General features: G+C 42.1%; 2 protein-coding genes across 4 annotated transcripts in view; one reads left to right on the plus strand and one right to left on the minus strand.

The window, feature by feature from the left end:
• LOC109635209 (poly(rC)-binding protein 4-like) overlaps positions 1-4,957 on the plus strand; it is a 32,672-nt gene extending 27,715 nt beyond the window's left edge. For both annotated transcript variants that reach the window (XM_020096228.2, XM_020096229.2), the window contains exons 13-14: positions 2,795-2,964; positions 3,989-4,957. In XM_020096228.2, the coding sequence (XP_019951787.2) occupies positions 2,795-2,964; positions 3,989-4,334 (516 nt within the window). In that variant the 3' untranslated portion in view covers positions 4,335-4,957. The remainder of the gene's footprint in view (positions 1-2,794; positions 2,965-3,988) is intronic.
• A 4,669-nt stretch (positions 4,958-9,626) lies between these two features.
• Positions 9,627-18,043, minus strand: part of LOC109635044 (dedicator of cytokinesis protein 3-like) — a 43,214-nt gene continuing 34,797 nt past the window's right edge. For both annotated transcript variants that reach the window (XM_069525874.1, XM_069525875.1), the window contains 15 exons: positions 17,740-17,844; positions 15,882-16,023; positions 15,375-15,541; positions 13,654-13,740; positions 13,346-13,525; positions 13,166-13,249; positions 12,956-13,072; positions 12,650-12,771; positions 12,409-12,544; positions 12,011-12,092; positions 11,670-11,785; positions 11,508-11,592; positions 11,283-11,405; positions 11,068-11,150; positions 9,627-10,377 (listed from right to left, as the gene is read on the minus strand). In XM_069525874.1, the coding sequence (XP_069381975.1) occupies positions 9,769-10,377; positions 11,068-11,150; positions 11,283-11,405; positions 11,508-11,592; positions 11,670-11,785; positions 12,011-12,092; positions 12,409-12,544; positions 12,650-12,771; positions 12,956-13,072; positions 13,166-13,249; positions 13,346-13,525; positions 13,654-13,740; positions 15,375-15,541; positions 15,882-16,023; positions 17,740-17,844 (2,238 nt within the window). In that variant the 3' untranslated portion in view covers positions 9,627-9,768. The remainder of the gene's footprint in view (positions 10,378-11,067; positions 11,151-11,282; positions 11,406-11,507; positions 11,593-11,669; positions 11,786-12,010; positions 12,093-12,408; positions 12,545-12,649; positions 12,772-12,955; positions 13,073-13,165; positions 13,250-13,345; positions 13,526-13,653; positions 13,741-15,374; positions 15,542-15,881; positions 16,024-17,739; positions 17,845-18,043) is intronic.

Below are 18,043 nucleotides of genomic sequence, written 5' to 3' on the forward strand. Positions count from 1 at the left end.
TCGTTGCAATCTGAGGGCAAAATGCATAGATTTACTTCTTCACAATAAAATCAGACTTCATATTATCTCTGTGATATTAACACATGGTGAGTGTCTGTTTATTAATCGCAGTAATTCCCCTCTTTTTGAATTTCATTTAGAAATATAATAACGAAAGTTTTCTTAAGAAGCAAAATTCATTATGAAACCATTTGTAATTTATGATTTCATTTGCAGCAGCTTGGATATCTGGAGTAATAACCGAACCACAATCTTTCAAAAGAACCACATGCTGAAGATTCAGATGATTCAGACACAGCTGCTGTATTTCTGTATTAATGTGAACAAATGAAAAGACCAAAACTAAAAATGCGTTCGTTAAGCTCATTAATTCCATTAATTAACTTTCAAAATTTAATTGTTCAAAAATGCTTAGTAATTTCCTAAAACAGCTTGGCATTGTCGTTTTTAGCAGACATTACTCAAACAGGAGCTGATTGAGCATTTGTCTGGAACTGTTTCCAACTGCGGAAGAATAGACACTCAAAGTATTTATTGCAGCAAGATAGTATTTATGGGAGTTACTCAGAAATAAACTACAGTGGCCATGTTGGGTGATATAGGAGCATCATTCCATTTTTAGAGGTTTGTGTCACAGAGGAATAAACTATCAGGGTTGAGCTGATACCCTTGAACAATAAGAAAAAAAGACAAACAGCTTGAATCTCAAATGTGTAGTTTGCAATACTCTTTAAGATATCTGCAATACCAGACACTATCTGCAAAGACAATAAATTCATTTCTCTTTGTTTTACTATAGAAATAAGACAAAAACACAAGTGCTGATGACTCAAGGTTTTACTGAGCCGTACAGAATATATCCACCACAACAGTTCAACATTTCTCAAATGCCTGAAGGCTTTTTTTTCCTCCAAGTAAAGCCCCACATGGGCGAGTGGCACAATGCATCAGAGGAATGAGGGAGTCCAGTGCTATACGTGACAGGGACAGCTGTAAGCTCCAGCCATTGTTCCAGAAGAGATGACTTGTAGCCATGACTGAGCCTCCTCAGCCCCCCTCCCCCCAGGCTGGTCACACTCAACGACTGTACAATCCTGCTCTGTGCTCACACACACACACACACACACACACAGATGCATTGAGAAACTGCTTACACCCAGTCAGCAGGATGTACTGTAATACTGCGCAAGGAAGATTTAGCCAGAAGAAAAATGGCTGCACCCTCACCATCCCATCCCTCTTCCTGTGTCCTTTCAAATGACTGCCTCAGCAGGAACTCAACAATATATAGGCCACTTATAGTTGACGACCAGCAGCACCGTGCACTGTTACTGTTATTCGACTGCTTAGGAAAAAATAATCACTTTGGTGAGCACATGCCCACTGTCTCCTGTGTCATTTATTCAGCTCTTTTTCTGAGGTTGTTCATACAGGAATGCTTTTGAATGAGGTCATGCTTGCCAAAGTGGGCGAGGGGTTGACAGCTGGTATCTATTGACAGCTGGTGTAAAAGGCCAGAGTCCAGTGGGGAGTCTTGGTCCCAGTGGGGAAGAGACGTTATCAGTGATTTGAGGGGCTGTCGTGGCTATTGTCTCATGAGGTGTGAGTTGCTCTTTGGGCTTCAGGCTGCCTCCCACCCAACACACACACACACACACACACACACACACACACACACACACACACACACACACACACACACACACACACACACACACACACACACACACACACACACACACACACACACACACACACAGAGACACACCTCCACCCCACCCCCAGAATAAACTGCTGAGCCAATAATAGCCAGGCAGACCAACCAGGTCGCGGTGTGACAAATCAGACATTGTAGAACAGGCTGCTTACTTCTCAGGAAAGGAATGTGAAATGCAGGGACAAGTGCAGCAAGAACACTGAGTGTGTTAGTGTGTGTGTTTGTGTGTGTTCGCATGCGCCTTGTGTATTTCTACCTCCGTGTCAGCTGCTGTTAAGCTGCCAATACACACATACTACAAGTACTTAATCACTGTCTGTCCTGTTCACTATATATCTGGCAGCGTAACCATGTCGCTGAGCCCTGACACTCTGCACTTGAGCTAATACGCAGCCTCCAGCTCTCCGCCTGTTAAATATCTATTGTCACTAATAGCTGAGGGTCCAGGTTGGTTTATAGAAGCAGAACAAAAATGATAATGTATTTGGAGATGCAATAAAAACTTGCGTCTCTGTCTAATCTCCTCACGGTGAAGTGAGAACGCTGCAGCCAATGGGACTGTATGTTATATATTTGAGTTATTTTCCCATTATGTTTTCCATTAGTGCAGAGATGCATCTGGCTGGCATGTGTTTGGGAAGTGATTTGTTTGGGAAGTCATCACCACACCAAGGAATCAATAACCTTTTAGCCACTCAGATTAATGACAGGCAAATGTGCCGTCTCTCGTCTCTTTTACCGGTGCACACGCAGTAGCAATTAAGGGAGACACTGGGGGGAAAAGTGCTTTTGACATGCATGATGGATGACCAATCCACTGCAGACAAACAGTCTTACTGCAATATTTGAAGTGGTCTGCATGAAGTCAGCTCAACTACACGCCTTTTTTTTGGGTCATAGTGTTTTTTTAGGCCCTTATCGTCAGAATCTCTTCCATCAGCATAACAGATCGCGCTATGACAAAAGGCTAAATTCAGTCAAATGATTTATTGAAGCCTCTGCTCGTAAAGCGTATCCTCTGTTCCTTCATCTTTCAGTCAGACTGACTGATCTTCCTCACCTCCGTTCTTTCCGCAGCTGATCGGCTCGATCATCGGCCGTCAGGGCACTAAGATCAACGAGATCAGGCAGGTGTCAGGAGCGCAGATCAAGATCGGCAGCCAGCTGGACGGGACAAGTGACCGCCATGTCACTATCACAGGAACACCGGTCAACATCAACCTGGCCCAGTACCTCATTACCTCCTGGTAAGACTCAGCAGCACGTACTGCCATCTAATGAGTCAACACAGAGAGAAATGGTTTCTCAGGGTTAAAGGTCACATGCTAGAATATGATAAGCAGTAATGAGATAAGTTCTTGTGCTGCTGGTAATTGGCCTTATGGGAATAAGTAAATGCAGTGTGACTTTGAATATTCATTTTCTTTGTCCTTATTTTCCATGAGTCTTTTCTAAAATATAAAAAATATTGTGCAACACAAGCCAAAATGTTGCTTTACTCTACCTACGACCTTGTGTTATGCTCTGGTAACTGAGAGTTCTCCACCGATGTAGCATTCCTCTGATAACAATGGAAAGGAAGCTGTAAAACAAGAGATATCTTCTTTTTTTAATTCCACAAACTCTTCTCCATGTCAAAGCCTATATTACCCACAATGCAACATGTCCACCGACAGGATAGTTGTACATTCGTAACTCACCTTTTAATCCAAGTCCACATTCATTTTTGACTTTCAGATTTGTAGTCTTCAGACCCAAACAACACTTGGGTCAGATTCCACCCACAAGTCTGCACACACAGAGGATTTAAAAGTTTTTCCACAGATGCCATGGCACTCTCAACAAGAACAGTTATCGACTTTACAGTAAACAGTAATCGACTGCACTCAGTCGAGCACATACCTCCACCAAGGCCCAACAGAAACTCTAAATCCATCATATTTGGACATATTTCTACAAATTTTGAAGACACATATAACTGCTGATTACCCTATAGCCTTATTTGTTACTATACAGTGGTGGAAATCACAATCATAAAGATCCATGAATTATTCTGGAGAAAATCAGTGAAAATAAGATTTCTGGATCAATGTCCGTCCCTCCACCAGGTTTTTGTGAACAAACAAACCAAACAGTGGCCAAAGTAATTCCCCTTTAATCATTTTCCAGAACCTCCCCTCAGTGTTGCAGCAACAGTATAATCCACTAATCTTGATTTTCTTCCCTGTCTCTGTCTCCCCTTCCCCCCTCCTCGTATCTCTGCCCTCATAGTTTAGAGACAGCCAAATCCACAGCCCAGGCAGCCACCATGGCAACTCCGGTCGACCTCAACATGGCCTTCACCCAGCCAGGCTCCCCAGCTGCCTCCCCCACACCCACCCTAGCCACTATGGGCGCCCTGACCCCGGCTCATATGCTGGGCGCCCCGTACGGCGCTATGCCCCTCTCCGGCCTGCTGGGCGTGAAGTCTGTCCCCTTCCTGACTCTGTCCAGCCCTGCCCCCACCGTGACTGCCACTGCGGCACCCTCCCACACCACTCTGGCCGCCTACACCGCCAAAATCTCCTCAGCCAACTGCATCAAAAAACCAGAGAGACAGAAGTTCGCTCCCTACTGATGCAGCCTCTGCGTCTCTCGGGTCTGCAGAGACAGATGAAGGACGGCCGAGCAGTGTTCTTCCACAAACGCCTGATGTAGCCATATCCGCCGGCAGAGATGCTCTTGACTTTTATTCTGTGATGCACCAACAGAGAAGAGACCAATGGAGATGTGGACAAAGCTATTAAAACAGTTATTTACGATTATAGATAATTTGTGAGTTTCCCATGAATTGATGGACTGCTTCATCGTCACCTCATCACTGATATTGATCACACACACAAAAAAAAGGGCTGGAACCTCACCTGAGAGACACATGTTTAAATGAGTGTTTTCACATGTGTGTCTCAAGTTAGATAATCAGCTGTGAGTATTTATCCTTCAATAAATTTGTAAATTATACTCAGATGACAAATGCTCTACTGTATGATGCTTTTATACAATGTCTATGTTTGCCTCATAAAGTTTTTAAGAAATTTGTAAATGTCTTGGGGGGGATTTTTTTTTGATAATCTGTGCTATGGTACTGTACTTTACTGTTCAGTGTTATGTTCATTTTGTTGGATTTTCTTTTGAATGAGCGACTTGATTAATCTTTATTTATTAGTATTGTTTCCTTTATTAAAAGTCTTTGTTTCCTGACATGGTGGATGCATCGTCTCCAAGTTTATGTCCTTTTTTCTTCTTCTTGCATCACCGGTATTAAAACTGAAGATTTGAACTATAATCTGTGATATTTGTAGCAGTGCAGGACACACACACATTCAGGAGGACACAGCCTTAACAACGACATCCAGGTCATTTTTGTTTTCCTCCAAATGCAGTCTGGATGACAGCTTCTCATTCGGGTTGCCAGAATTTATGAGAGCTGCTTTTCCCATCCCTGTGCTCCTGTGCCCCGAACAATAACTGCAGAATGAGTCGGTGCAACTCAGGAAGAGACAGGAGCTCTGCCCACATGCCGAGCAATAATGCATTGACATGCAAGTAAGTGTTGCACAAACGAGTAGATACTGAATCACATGCTGCTCTGTGTGGAGAGCACATTGTTATATACTGAAATCAATTCCTTCAAGTCCCTCAGGACAAAACATGAGCTTTCCGAGGAAGAAACAGATGCTAACAGAGAGAAAGAAAGAGAGAGAAGTGGAAGAAACGAGAAGAACCTTAGTGATGCTGCAAAAATAAAAATTCAGTATCTGCATCAGAATGCAGCGCAGCATCATCATCCTCTGGAGAGGCAGCTCGCATCCTTTCATCCCAACTCTTCTGTTTTTTTTCCCTTCCTGTGACTGCATCATGCAACACACAGAGAGCATCGTCCTCATCTGTGCTCAAAGACGTTCACTTCCAGAGGCAGACAGACACAGCCTGCAATGTCACTGTTATTCAGCTGAAGTCGTCCACAGCCTTGACATTCTTTATATTCTTTTGGCATTTTCCATGTATCTGCCTCTCTACTGGCCTTCGGACATGTCATATTGCCTAATTTTGAATTGGTTCCATCCCTTTTCTCATGGTAACGGACTAAATCTCTTTCAAACATTAGAATCTCGTGAATCCAAAAACCACAAGACTTTCAAATTCTAATCTGATTATTATTTTTCACAAAGCAGAGACAGGATTTTTTTGATAATTCTTGAATGAGTCATGATAGGACTTTCAGGGTGATATTCATATGAAGAAAGATTTGTTAATTCTATCTGGCTGCATTTATTTTTAACAAGCTTTTGAGTTATTATTTTTCTCCATTATTCGCATAAATAAAACTTAATCTCCAATCACATATCAGATGAAATCTACACAAACATATGGATTCACATTTGAATATCAAAGTGCGATGCCAGTGACAGTGTGGAGCTTGAGTTGGTGCAGAGCAGGAACCAGAGCTGTCACTGCCACTGAAGAGTTTGTCTTCCTTTTTCATCTGTGGTGAAGCCGCAGGGATCATGTGTCATGTTATGAAAACACACGCACACGCACACGCGCACACGCACACGCGCACACACACACACACACACACACACACACACACACACACACACACACACACACACACACACACACACACACACACACACAATATTTATTTTTTATCTGGTATGTGCTTGTGAAGATAAATGTATGTGAAACTTAAATCTTTGGGAAAACAATAATCAGAATGTTTTTGTCTGTCTATAGTTATCAGGACACTCATCGACATAAAACATTGCTCATCCAATTACCCTCAGTTTAACCATCACAACTACATACCTAACCCTTATCCTCAGGGTTAGGGGCTATAAATAAATTGAATTTTAGTTTAAAGATTAAAATTAAAACCTCATTCTAAATGTGTTCAATTTTATTAATGAGAAATAAATGCATTAAACCAATCAGATAAGTAGCAGTGGAATTATTATTTTTTAAACCAATTCTCACGCTGCCCCTCCTGTGACACCTTTAACAATTCAAATTCTTCAATCTCTGCTTTTAAATTTTTCTTGTTTGTTTTTACATTTTTTAGATTTCTTTTATCTCCAATCTTCTCTAAACCTAATTCTCAGACTAACCTTAAAACCAAGTTTAAACTTTTAAAAATCTGTGTGAAGTTGTGAGGACATAAATGGTTTGGAACAAAACATTTTCACAACCACAGAAAGACATGTAAGGTTGTGGGGACACTTATTGATATAATGCATTCCCTTTAACCCAACCTCCATCACAACTAAATGCTTAATTCTAATTCTAACCACACATTTTATATTTGTGAGGTACAGTCATTGATTAGAATTCATTCCCTACCTCTTACCTTAACCATGCCAATTAAATGCCTAACCCAAACCCATGTCCTGATCCTAACCCAAACCTTTATTAACCTGGATAACCTGAAACATGAAACCCTTAGAGCCAAAATGTCCTCAATCAATACGACACACACACACACACACACACACACACACACACACACACACACACACACACACACACACACACACACACACACACACACACACACACACACTGGGGACATTATCACAACTGCATATTCACCACTTTGGTGTCCCAGTCTTGTAATTCCATGACAGACAGCGCCCTCTACTGTCGCCTGCGCACACTGCTCCACCAATCACAGCCCAGCAAAGGTAAGGAGGAGGGAGTTCGAGCTGATAAAAGATTGTCTTTAATGTTTGGCATTGTTAATGAATTCCATACCACAGCAGTTATGGGAGTAGGAAAACCACTTTTACAACCAAACACTGTTTGATCATGCTAACACCATATGTACAGGAAAGCACATTGAAAAGTGTATAAAGTATTTATATGAGAAGACTCAAAGTCAAGAACGGTGGAGACAGCCATAGTCTAATGGATTTGTCCTTTTTCAAACACTGATTATAGATATTTATCAATTACATTGATCTCTGGAGTACATGTATATACACAAAACAATGATAAACCTTTTTGGGGTGTCTGCAATAATTCTCAAAAATATTTCACAATACTGCCGTATGTACAATAACAGAATTTACATTGAAAACTCTATTGTACGCATATTTTGAGCATCACTCCAGTCACCAGTTATCCTCAGTGCCGTCAAGCTCACAAGAGATACTCACATACTGTATATATCTAACCTCAGGTTCACCTCCATACAAAGTACAGCTGCAGTAGCTGGGCCTTCTGTCTCGGTCTGAAATAGGTTCACACAACTGATGATCTCACATACAAAAATAGATGTTGTCTAGTCAGCTGACAACTTGATGTACAGTAACACAAAGCATCCACCTGCAAAAAAAAACAACCAGGAAAACAAGTAATTGTTAAAATATTAGCTATATCCTTCCAACATCACTACATCTCAATAAACAGCGCTGTTCCTCTGCTCCACGCAACGTAAACCTCCCTCTGAGTCTGGACCTCAACGATCTTCTTAAACACGTCATCAATTTTCACACATCGAGAAAGAGCCGCAGGCAGAATAAGAAATATTAGCGCAACAAACCAAACGACAATCTGAAACCAAAGCGGGATGAAACCATACGAAAACATCACTACTGTAGGTAGATATCTTTTTTTCCCCTTCAGGAGGTACAGTGGACAGAATGAGAAGGAGAGCAGGCCGTCGCTAAATGAACTTCTCACAGTCTGGATGAGGGGGTCAAACTGCATTTGAGTGCACTTAAGGCAGGTAGGCAATTCCAACGCTGTCTGAGTGGGCCCCTCCACCGGCCACTCAGCAGGAGAGGGTCTAGACAGTGTCATCAGATGCCAGTGCAACTGTCCAGGCTCAGCCCTCACTGCTTAGCATGGTCTGACAACCATACAGAGAAGGAAAAGATGGGAGGGAAATGAAGAGAGAGAGAGAGAGAGAGAGAGAGAGAGAGAGAGAGAGAGAGAGAGAGAGAGAGAGAGAGAGAGAGAGAGAGAGAGAAAACGGTACTGGTGTTAGTGTCCAGCAGGTCGAGGTGTGAAGTGGGGGGTCCTCGTAGGACCTGCCTGTCATTGTCCTACAATCCCCATCAGTCCGCCTTGACGCTCTCAATCCCCCTCAAGATATCTTCGTCGCACAAAAGAGACAAATAGAGACTTCTTCAACATAGACTCAACTTAAAGCACTTAACTGAAAACCAGGATTGCAGCTTGTGCAATATGAATAGAACATCTCATCTGAATACATTCACGTAGGTTTCCGTACGCGCGGTACGGACAGGAAATCGTCAGTCTGCTGTCGACTGAAGTTCGTATCCCTTGAGAAGCCGGTCCGTGAGGAGAGAGTCCAACCGTAGAGACCTGCTGTATATGACAGCACAGCAGCAACACGTATTACAGTGCGCCATTTGATATGATTCACTATTAAGGAGCACTTAACAGTGTTTTGAAAAACATAATGGACTTAAGCCTTTGAAAACACTATAATGTAGCAAATTTATCAAAATAAGAATTCGTATATATGAAGCATTTAAAGCAGAGGAGTCACTTCACTGTGAATAATAACCTGTCGTGAAAATGACATGAAAAGCAAAAAATCAAGGGAGTTCAGAGCTTATACTGCACCTGGGATCATGTTGACTCTGATCATCATATTTCACAAAACTGTTTCTGTATTATTCTCAAATGAAAAAAAAAACATGCTCACAGACGAGTTGTACAGTCGTGTACAATCAATATCAATGTTTGAACAAAGTTAATCTGTCTCGTTCAACTGATCATTTTCTTCAAATCATTTCTAAGAGACCACACGGAGCAGTGACTGCAGTTGTGCCTCAAACTGTGGATTCATCGAGGTTCGCTCTTTTGTTTTTTTTCTTTCACGTGCACTGGAATTAAAGCAGAGAGCGAGAAGTGTTGACCGAACACATAAGATTCATGCCGGACTCTTTTCTGTAACTGCTCCTTTAACTCAGTGCAGATGAAAGGAAAAAAGACAGGGAGGAAAAAGCTCTGACTGAAATAAAACTGGAGCCTCCTCATCACTGCGTCTCCTCGTGCTCCTCGCTGATGCACTGCTCCCAGGCGTGTTTGCCCTGGTCCTCTCTGTGGCCGTGAGGCGAGTGGAAGATCCTGCGGGGCAGCGGGATGGGCTGAGGGGGCAGCTCCTCCTCTGGGATGCAGCCCTCTCTCAGGTAGGGTTTGGGCGGCACAGCTGGAGGCTGAGGCCTGCGGTAAGGGATGTGGTGAGGGCCGTGGGTTGGAGCGTGGTGGTGAGGCGGCGGCCCGTGGGAATGGCTGTCCAGCCCCGGGTGGGCATGAGCGTGAGGGTGTGGATGGGTGTGCGGGTGAGAGGCAGGGCTGCGGTAATGGAAGGGGCGGACCGGGTCAACGGAGTCGATTTCTGGCCCGCCGTAGTGGATGTGCAGGTAGGGAGAGGCCAGGTACTCGTCAGGTGGGGACCACAGGTGGCTGGGAAGAGGCTCCAAGGCATCGTTCCTGATCGGACCTGGGTCTGGATACTGACCTCCGTAGTTACTCTCGCTCAGGGAGGAAACACCGCTGCTGGCGCTGCCTGACAGAGTGGAGTTACTCCCCCCCAGAGCTGACTGAGGACTGGTGGGGGAGCCGGGGATCGGGTGCAGAGGAGACTGGCGACAGAGACAGAGAGACAGTGAGCATCATGGGTGTTTTTATTTTGAGCTACAGTCAAGGCAGAGAGTCCAGCATTGTCACAACAACCTGAACCTCAACCTGACTCAAGCTGCCTTCACATGCTGTCAGAAATATTGATATTCTCTTCAAGTAAAAGAAGATAGAGAGTCAGCAGCTGCTTCATCTTTCATGCTTCAAACATTGACAATTGCTTTGTAATTATGACTTGGCTGGTGTCGACACTCAATCACAGGCTCTTTGGGATGAGTCGTTTAACTTGCAATGGTGTATATATAATAAATTGACTGTAAATGAAGACAAAGTGCTAATAATACGAGAAAGAGGAGCAAGAAGAAAATGGAGGAGAAACATAAACAGAGCCAGTCAAGACAAGCAATTAAACATGACCACAGCGAAAAAAATAAATGAATGTAAAAAGCAGTTGACAGGATGAACTTGTCAACAATTGCCTGCACAAAACTGACAAAGCAACAGATATGTGGAAGTTTGATCAATATTTAATCTTGAGCATCATGAGGTAAAAATCAGATATCTGATTTGTACAAAATTTATTCTGGCTCCTTGTAAATGTTACATGTTTAATGTGTTATTGAACCCTACATATATTTTAAATACATTTAAGATTACTGAAAAATAATAACTTATATAAACTTATTATTTCGCACCTTTCGAAGGGAACGGACAGGCAGGGCGGGGGGAGGGTCGCTGTTCTGGTGGTGGTACGCATCACAGTGCATCAGGAAGTGTCCTGCAAGGAGAAGTCAAAGTCACACAAACAAAGAGAAGATCTAAAAGCCTGTTTGAATACTTGTTTGAAATGAAAGTACATGTCGTCCATTCGGAGTAAAACCATGACGATTACGTGATAAGATGAAAGCACCTGGTGGAAAGGACCTGGGTGGGACAGGGGGCATGATTACCCCTCCAGCAGAGGCTGGCATGTAGGACATCTGCTCCCTGTTCTCTCCATCTAGACTCCAGCTGCTGGGAGCACTGGGAAAGACTTGAGGGGGAACATAAAAGTAGATCAATACATACTGTGATACTGTATGTGTCATGTATGTAACACTGCACTTTTCAACACGTGTGTGTGTGTTTGTGTTACCTTTCTCTGGCAGGTTCATGTGAGGATCAGCACACGGCTTACAGGGGCTGACTTGCTGAAGTAAGGCACGCTGCATGTGGTTGTTCTGAGAGAAAAAGTACTGTTAAATATCAAAAGCAGGTTTTAAAAAAATGATCTCTACAGTTTGTGGTTCTGTCTCACCTGTCCGTTCTCTGCCATGTTGAAGTACATGGAGTTGTTGACCCTCTCACGATGAGACGGCAACAGTATCATTACCTCTCGGTTGTGTTTGGCCTTATCAGGTAAAGATGGAGATCCTGGATGTGGAAGAGACGCATGTTGTACGTGTGATTCGTGAGAAATCTGTGAAAGAGCTATTTTAATTTGTGCTCCCCTTAACTCCCCTTAAGCGCCTACGCTTGGTAAAACATGCACCAAGAAATATAATATGCACAGACACAGAAATATTGTCGTTGGTCACAATGATCGCTTCAGTCTCTGTTTCCGTGTCCAGTGTGACTCTGTGCAGCTGCGATACTCACCTCTGGCACTCGAGGGAGCGGAGTTAATAATCTGAGAAGAGTTGGAGCGGATTGAGCTCAGGCTGGAGGAGGAGGGGCTCGGCTGCAAAGCAGAAAATGTGCTAAATATAACAAAAGCTATCAAAGCACTGATCTGGAAAAGAAAACATCTTTCTATCTTTCTTGTTTCATCTAAGAGACAGAAAACTAGAGGTAAAATGTCGTGTACATTTCAAAAGCAGCATTAATAACATGGTAACAGCTTATTTTGGCTAATTTCATAATTTTCTCAATCTTAATTAAATTTTGCTGATTATTGAATACATTCTAGAAAGGCCTAGACACTATACACTTTACATAACATGCAAAACAATAATAATCTCCATTCATTCTATTTGTGTTTTTATCTCAGGCCTTACCTGCATGTGTAGCGCCTCCTCTGGGTGCTCCCCCATCAGGCCGTCAGTCATTATGACGAGGTTTCCTGCCTCACTGGACGTGTGAGACGACAGGGAGGACGACGAGTGACGGATGGAACCCTGGAGGTTCAGAGGGCTGTGGACACAGGTCGGAGAATGTAAGAAAAACATGTATCGCTGCTGCAGTGGTGGTTGAGGTTCGGTCTGGCATTACTGATGAGCGTCTCTGTGTGTGACCGACCTGTGTCTGTGTATGAGACGCACGCTCTCAGGGCTCATGTGGCTGTGGGAGGAGAGGATGCCTCGAGAAGAGTTGACCCCTTGACAGCCTGCGGGGCCAAATCGATCCACGCTGGGCACACCCTGCTGGGACCCAACCATATACTGCTCTGAATAACTACACTGCTCACACAAACATTAAAGCACTTGCATGTAAACACACAAGTATCATCACATCTTATGATCTACAAACAGTTTTATATACGTGAGCAAGGATTGTAAACTAAACACAGCACAAACCAAAAAAATGAAAACCACAAATACTCACATGGTGTAAACCTGTCCTCATCATGTGGAACTGATCTACCAGCTTCTTGTGCAGGGGACGCATTTCAGGATGCACCAGCTTCTCGTGAACCGCCAGTCCCACTCCAAGAATGTGCACCTGTCATAAGAGAGAAAATGAAGATATTCACTCCATGTTCACGTGAGTCTGTGAAACCAGCGTTTCTATCATATCATGAAAGCCGAGTCTGACCTGCTCCTGCATCAGATCCTTCAGATGTGTGATCCTCTCCGTGTCCTCTGGGTGACTGCTGATGTAATCTTTGTCAAAGAAGGCCTGGTGTAGATGAGGATGAGTCAGGATGACGATCACAGATTCATCATTTCTGTTACTTTTAATCACCCCCCACTCCCTTTGCTTTGTGACAGTTACCTCCTGATATCTGGCGATGCCTCCATTCACGGCGGCATCTATGACCCCATTGAGGCACATGCTGAGCGGGTTGATGTTGCCATGATGCTGCCTGTGTTGGTACTGGCTGATCAGAGTCCGCAGCTCCTGGGTCTTATTCTCAACCACATAAATGGCGTTCTCCAGAGGGCTCACCTCCACCTGGACATAAAGACATATTCACCCAAAGCCTTGAGAAAAGCAAAGAGAGTGTGTGTGTGTATGTAAACTAAAGAGAAAAAGTTGTGCAATGTAAGATGATAGAACAAATAACTGTTCGAGCTCCTCACCACTTCTCTCCTTTCCACCTCCGCCCAGCGGGAGATCCCAGGCAGAGGACGAGAGAGAATCAGGGTGGTTCTCTCAATCCACAGACTCTGTTGAAGAGGTAGAGAACCACATTGTGCAGTTCACTATCAACCACAATCAGTAGTTAATGATAATGGAGGTGCAGTGAAGAGCTGACGGTGTGTAACAATCCATAAATAACCCGGTTGGACAAAGAAAAAACCGGTGATGTAGCGTCACATGCAGTTCAGTGGAGAGTAAAAGTTCTGACGTGGTTTGATTCCTAATGTGGGTTAGTGTGTCAGAGGGAAGTACAGAATCATGTCTGGTCCAAGTCTCTGAAGCCCTGCAGGTTGAATGTGTTTTTTTCTGTTGGCTGTAGTCACACTAGAAAAACTGGGTGAGCAGAACAAAGGAGAAGCACACTGACGATGAAGGGAAGCGCTGAAACAATTCAGTCACAAACAGGAGAAGAATCGTCAACAATTCAAACAACTGTTTTATCACCGGAATGATTTTAAAATAAAATATGCTTCACTTCCATTGTTTCAAACCTTCTAAAATGTCAGCCTTCAGTCTTATATAATTAATATTTAGTTGTAGAGTGAATGTACTTTTACTGTTAGTAGGACAAACAAGATATTTAGAAAATACATTTTGGCTCGAGAAAATTGTGGATTTCATGCTTAAACTACAGACAGATGAATGTGAATTTAGTGAAAATACATTATACATATTATTATCTTTAAATAAATAAAGTTAATACAAAATCATCTATTGAGTATTTCTAATTTCTATTTATTTAAAATAGAATTAATTATTGAAAATAATATAATATAGTTTGTTAATTAATTAAGCTATATATCAGACTAATAGGTGCATATTAATATAAAATACCATTTAAATAAATAAGTGATAAAATACAGCAAAACAAATATGTTATTAAGTGTAAAAAGTAACTGCAATTCATAATATTTTAGATACATTTCTTAGTTGTGTTGTTATTAGTGTAGATAAATAAATCTATATAGTTGATGCAGTCTCATTTATCATGTTGCAGTGTAAATGACTAATGCCCCTGCAGTCGACGTAAGTGATTCATTTTGTTTGGATGAATATATAAAATCACAATAACAATGTTTAGATTTCAACATATTAGGCAATTACCCAGCTAGGGAGGATTAAACGGACCAAAGTCATATATGATTGTGACTTTACTTTACAGTTGATGTTTAGCAGACCTGATGTGACTGTGACTGAAAAACATCACAACCCAATGACAGTCGGTGGGTTGCTCATGTTGCCAGGCAACTGTCAAACCCACGTATTCCTGATGAAGCAATGTTTTAGCGTTTAAGCAAAGAAAAAATGCACACAGATATTTTCTTTTCCAGCTTCATCTTTTTCTCATTTAGTCATGAGAATTAAAATTTACAGACAAATACTTAAGATTTACTGAATCTAGATTTTAAAGGCATTTCTGCCTAAAAGCTGAATGACCTCCACTGTGGCCACCAGGGGGTGTTATATCTGCTTACATCATCTGCAAGGCCAAATTATTCTAGAAAAAAAAAAATCACTGCATGAATCTTTATCAGTTTTTACAGTTTGTTCAACTTTGTGACTTTTGCTATTTTAACATTTGATTTTAACGAGTCATGAGGAAAAGCTCTAAACCGTGAGGCAGACATGGACTGAAGGTGGCGCTGCTGGCTCACCGTACCCTGAATTCATTCTCACGGTCCTTGGGCCCCTTGTGGAAAGGTCTGTCGTAGTGAAAACGACAGACATTGTTTATGCGGTAGAAGCTCTTGATCCTCTCCGGCACACGCTCCATCTGAGGCACATCAGAGATGTCTGACACTGGAGTGACCGCGTAGATCTGCAAATCTAGAAAGAGAGAGTCAAGGAAACAACAGAGAGACGAGTCCGCTCACAGAGGAGGGAGGGATGGAGAGGGAGGGATGTTCAGAGGAAATTCTGAAAGTGTCACTTTCTGACTCTGGAAATCAAACTCTGTTGTGTTGCATCAGGTGTAAATGGGTGAAAATGCCAAAGATTTGCTGGTTTCAGCTTCTCAAATGTGCAGATTAGCTGTTTTTCTATTTATGACATAACAAACTGTCTTAACAACCTGAATATACAATAATAAACATTAGATGAATTAATAAATAAATCGCATTAAAAATAAACAAGCCAACAACTAGCCACAGTAAAACAAATAGGATACACTGAGCATCGCTCTGCAGGATGGTGTCGTCGGGTTGGTTGGGATGCTGCATGGCAATGGCTTGTGGAAACTCCCCCAGCATCCTTTGCTGGAAGTCCTCGAGCCGTTCATAGTCATAACCACGACAGACAAACTCCTTATTCTGCAGAGAGGAGAAGATAACAAGTGGATGTAGACAAGACAGACAGTGACGAGCAAAAGTCAGCAGAAATAAATATTAAACACAACTGTACAGAGAAAATATTACTTCAACTAAAAGCAATATTCAGGATATCTTGATAATCCAATCATGTTGAAACGGAAAAAATTGAAATTATTTTGGTCATTTTTCAACATTACTGATAGATTCTCAAATTCAGTACCTCGCAAAACCACAGATGTGTCCTGACGTCTTCATCACTTTTAACTGTTCTGAACGACTTGCACTTTTCTTACATGCTCTGTAAATGAGTTTCCATTTGCTTGTGTTGTCCTAACTGTGGTGAGCTGAGCTGTTAGTCGCACTGCAAAGCTCTGTGCAGTTTTGCCAAAAATAGGATGCTGCAAATCTCCAGAGAGTTTTTTAGGTAAGAAATAGAAGTTTATAGTCTGACCTGGATTAAACAGGAAGCCACTGAGGGGACCATAAAGGTTTTTATGTGGTTTAAATCTTTTTATCAATTAAGAATTCCAGCAGCTTCATTTTTCACTGATACACTGTGGAATATTTGCATCTGACTGTGTAAGAAATAGAAACAGAGGTGGAAGAAGAAAGTTGCTTCACTGATGATGTGTTTCTTGAATGTAAGAGTGGAGATAAACTGCTCTAGGTTTTTTTATTTATTATCAATTTAGTCTCAGTTATATTTGCTGTTTTAGTGTCAACAGTAATACTTGATGTTTTTAGTGTAAGTGCAATAAAGACTGCAACCGAAAAACACCCCAAATTGCACATTGCTCATGTTTTTATGTTTTTCTTGCAGAATTATCTAACTTCATTAAATAAAATAACTGAAAGGCTAACAAACAACCAGTTTCTCATTATCTTTCTGCACACAGAGGTATTGGAATTGGAGTAAATAAGCCCCGACTTGAAATTAGATACTATGAGAGAGAGCAGCATTTGAAGTATGTCTCTGCAGGTTTCTGTCACAAGCTGCAGGCAAATATTTATGTGGAGGCTGAAGAACCTTATACAGATGCAGTTCCTATATACTGTGATGACCATGATGTTCACACAGTTTATCATTTTAATGTTAATCTTTATGCCAACACATACAAATATACCACCTAGAGAATCCAGTTTTATCATTACACTGTATATACACTGCATATGAACTGCACCATGCTTCTCAGGATTGATTTGGATTCACATTTACATATTTAGTTTTAATGCCCCAACCAAGGATTATTATTATCATTGTCATATTATTATTTTACCTCTGTCCTTTGTTTGCAAAAACAACACAGACAACATGGTGGAGGGATGAGCTATGGGTCAGGGAAGAAGTCATTACATTTTGTTGTGGATTTGAATCCAGGGCGGACCCACGACTTAGTTTTCATTACATTGTGAGACATGTTGTTTTTTAATATTGTCAATCTTTTCCCAGGGAATAATGAATATATAGTGATGAAAATAAAATCAGACACATTTAGGGGACTGATCTTTATGAGTGTGGGCAATTTAGAGTGAATTAGAGTGAAGGGGACTGTTGGGAGTTGGCTGAGGAATGACATCAATTTCCCATCCAGGCTGTCTGTCCTGCACAAGCTCCTGCAGCTGAAGCATGACTGAGCAGTGAGGCTGCGGCTGCATCAGCAGAATCAAAACTGTGTCAGGACAGAGAAGAGGAAGACAAGCTTTCATAAGTCTTACCCTGAGGAAGAAAGGAAACTTCCTGCCATAGAAACCCATTCGGAAAAACTCAGGTTCAATCCTCTGCTGTTCGATGATGTTGTCATAGTAGGCTGCCTCCATTTTCTGTCACAGAATGAGAAATGCGCAGAGGAGTCACCATGAATAATGACTCAGTCACACACATTACGGAATTCTCTGCATTTCCTGGTGAGCGTGGGCGTGCACAGGTAAACAGGACATTGTGTTTGACGCAATACACACACACGCACACAGCACCAGTGGATGCTGGTTCGATAATAACGGCAGGAAGAGGAAGCGTGCA

This window comes from Paralichthys olivaceus, chromosome 6 (genome assembly GCF_024713975.1).
Source record: "Paralichthys olivaceus isolate ysfri-2021 chromosome 6, ASM2471397v2, whole genome shotgun sequence".
Lineage (NCBI taxonomy): Eukaryota > Metazoa > Chordata > Actinopteri > Pleuronectiformes > Paralichthyidae > Paralichthys > Paralichthys olivaceus.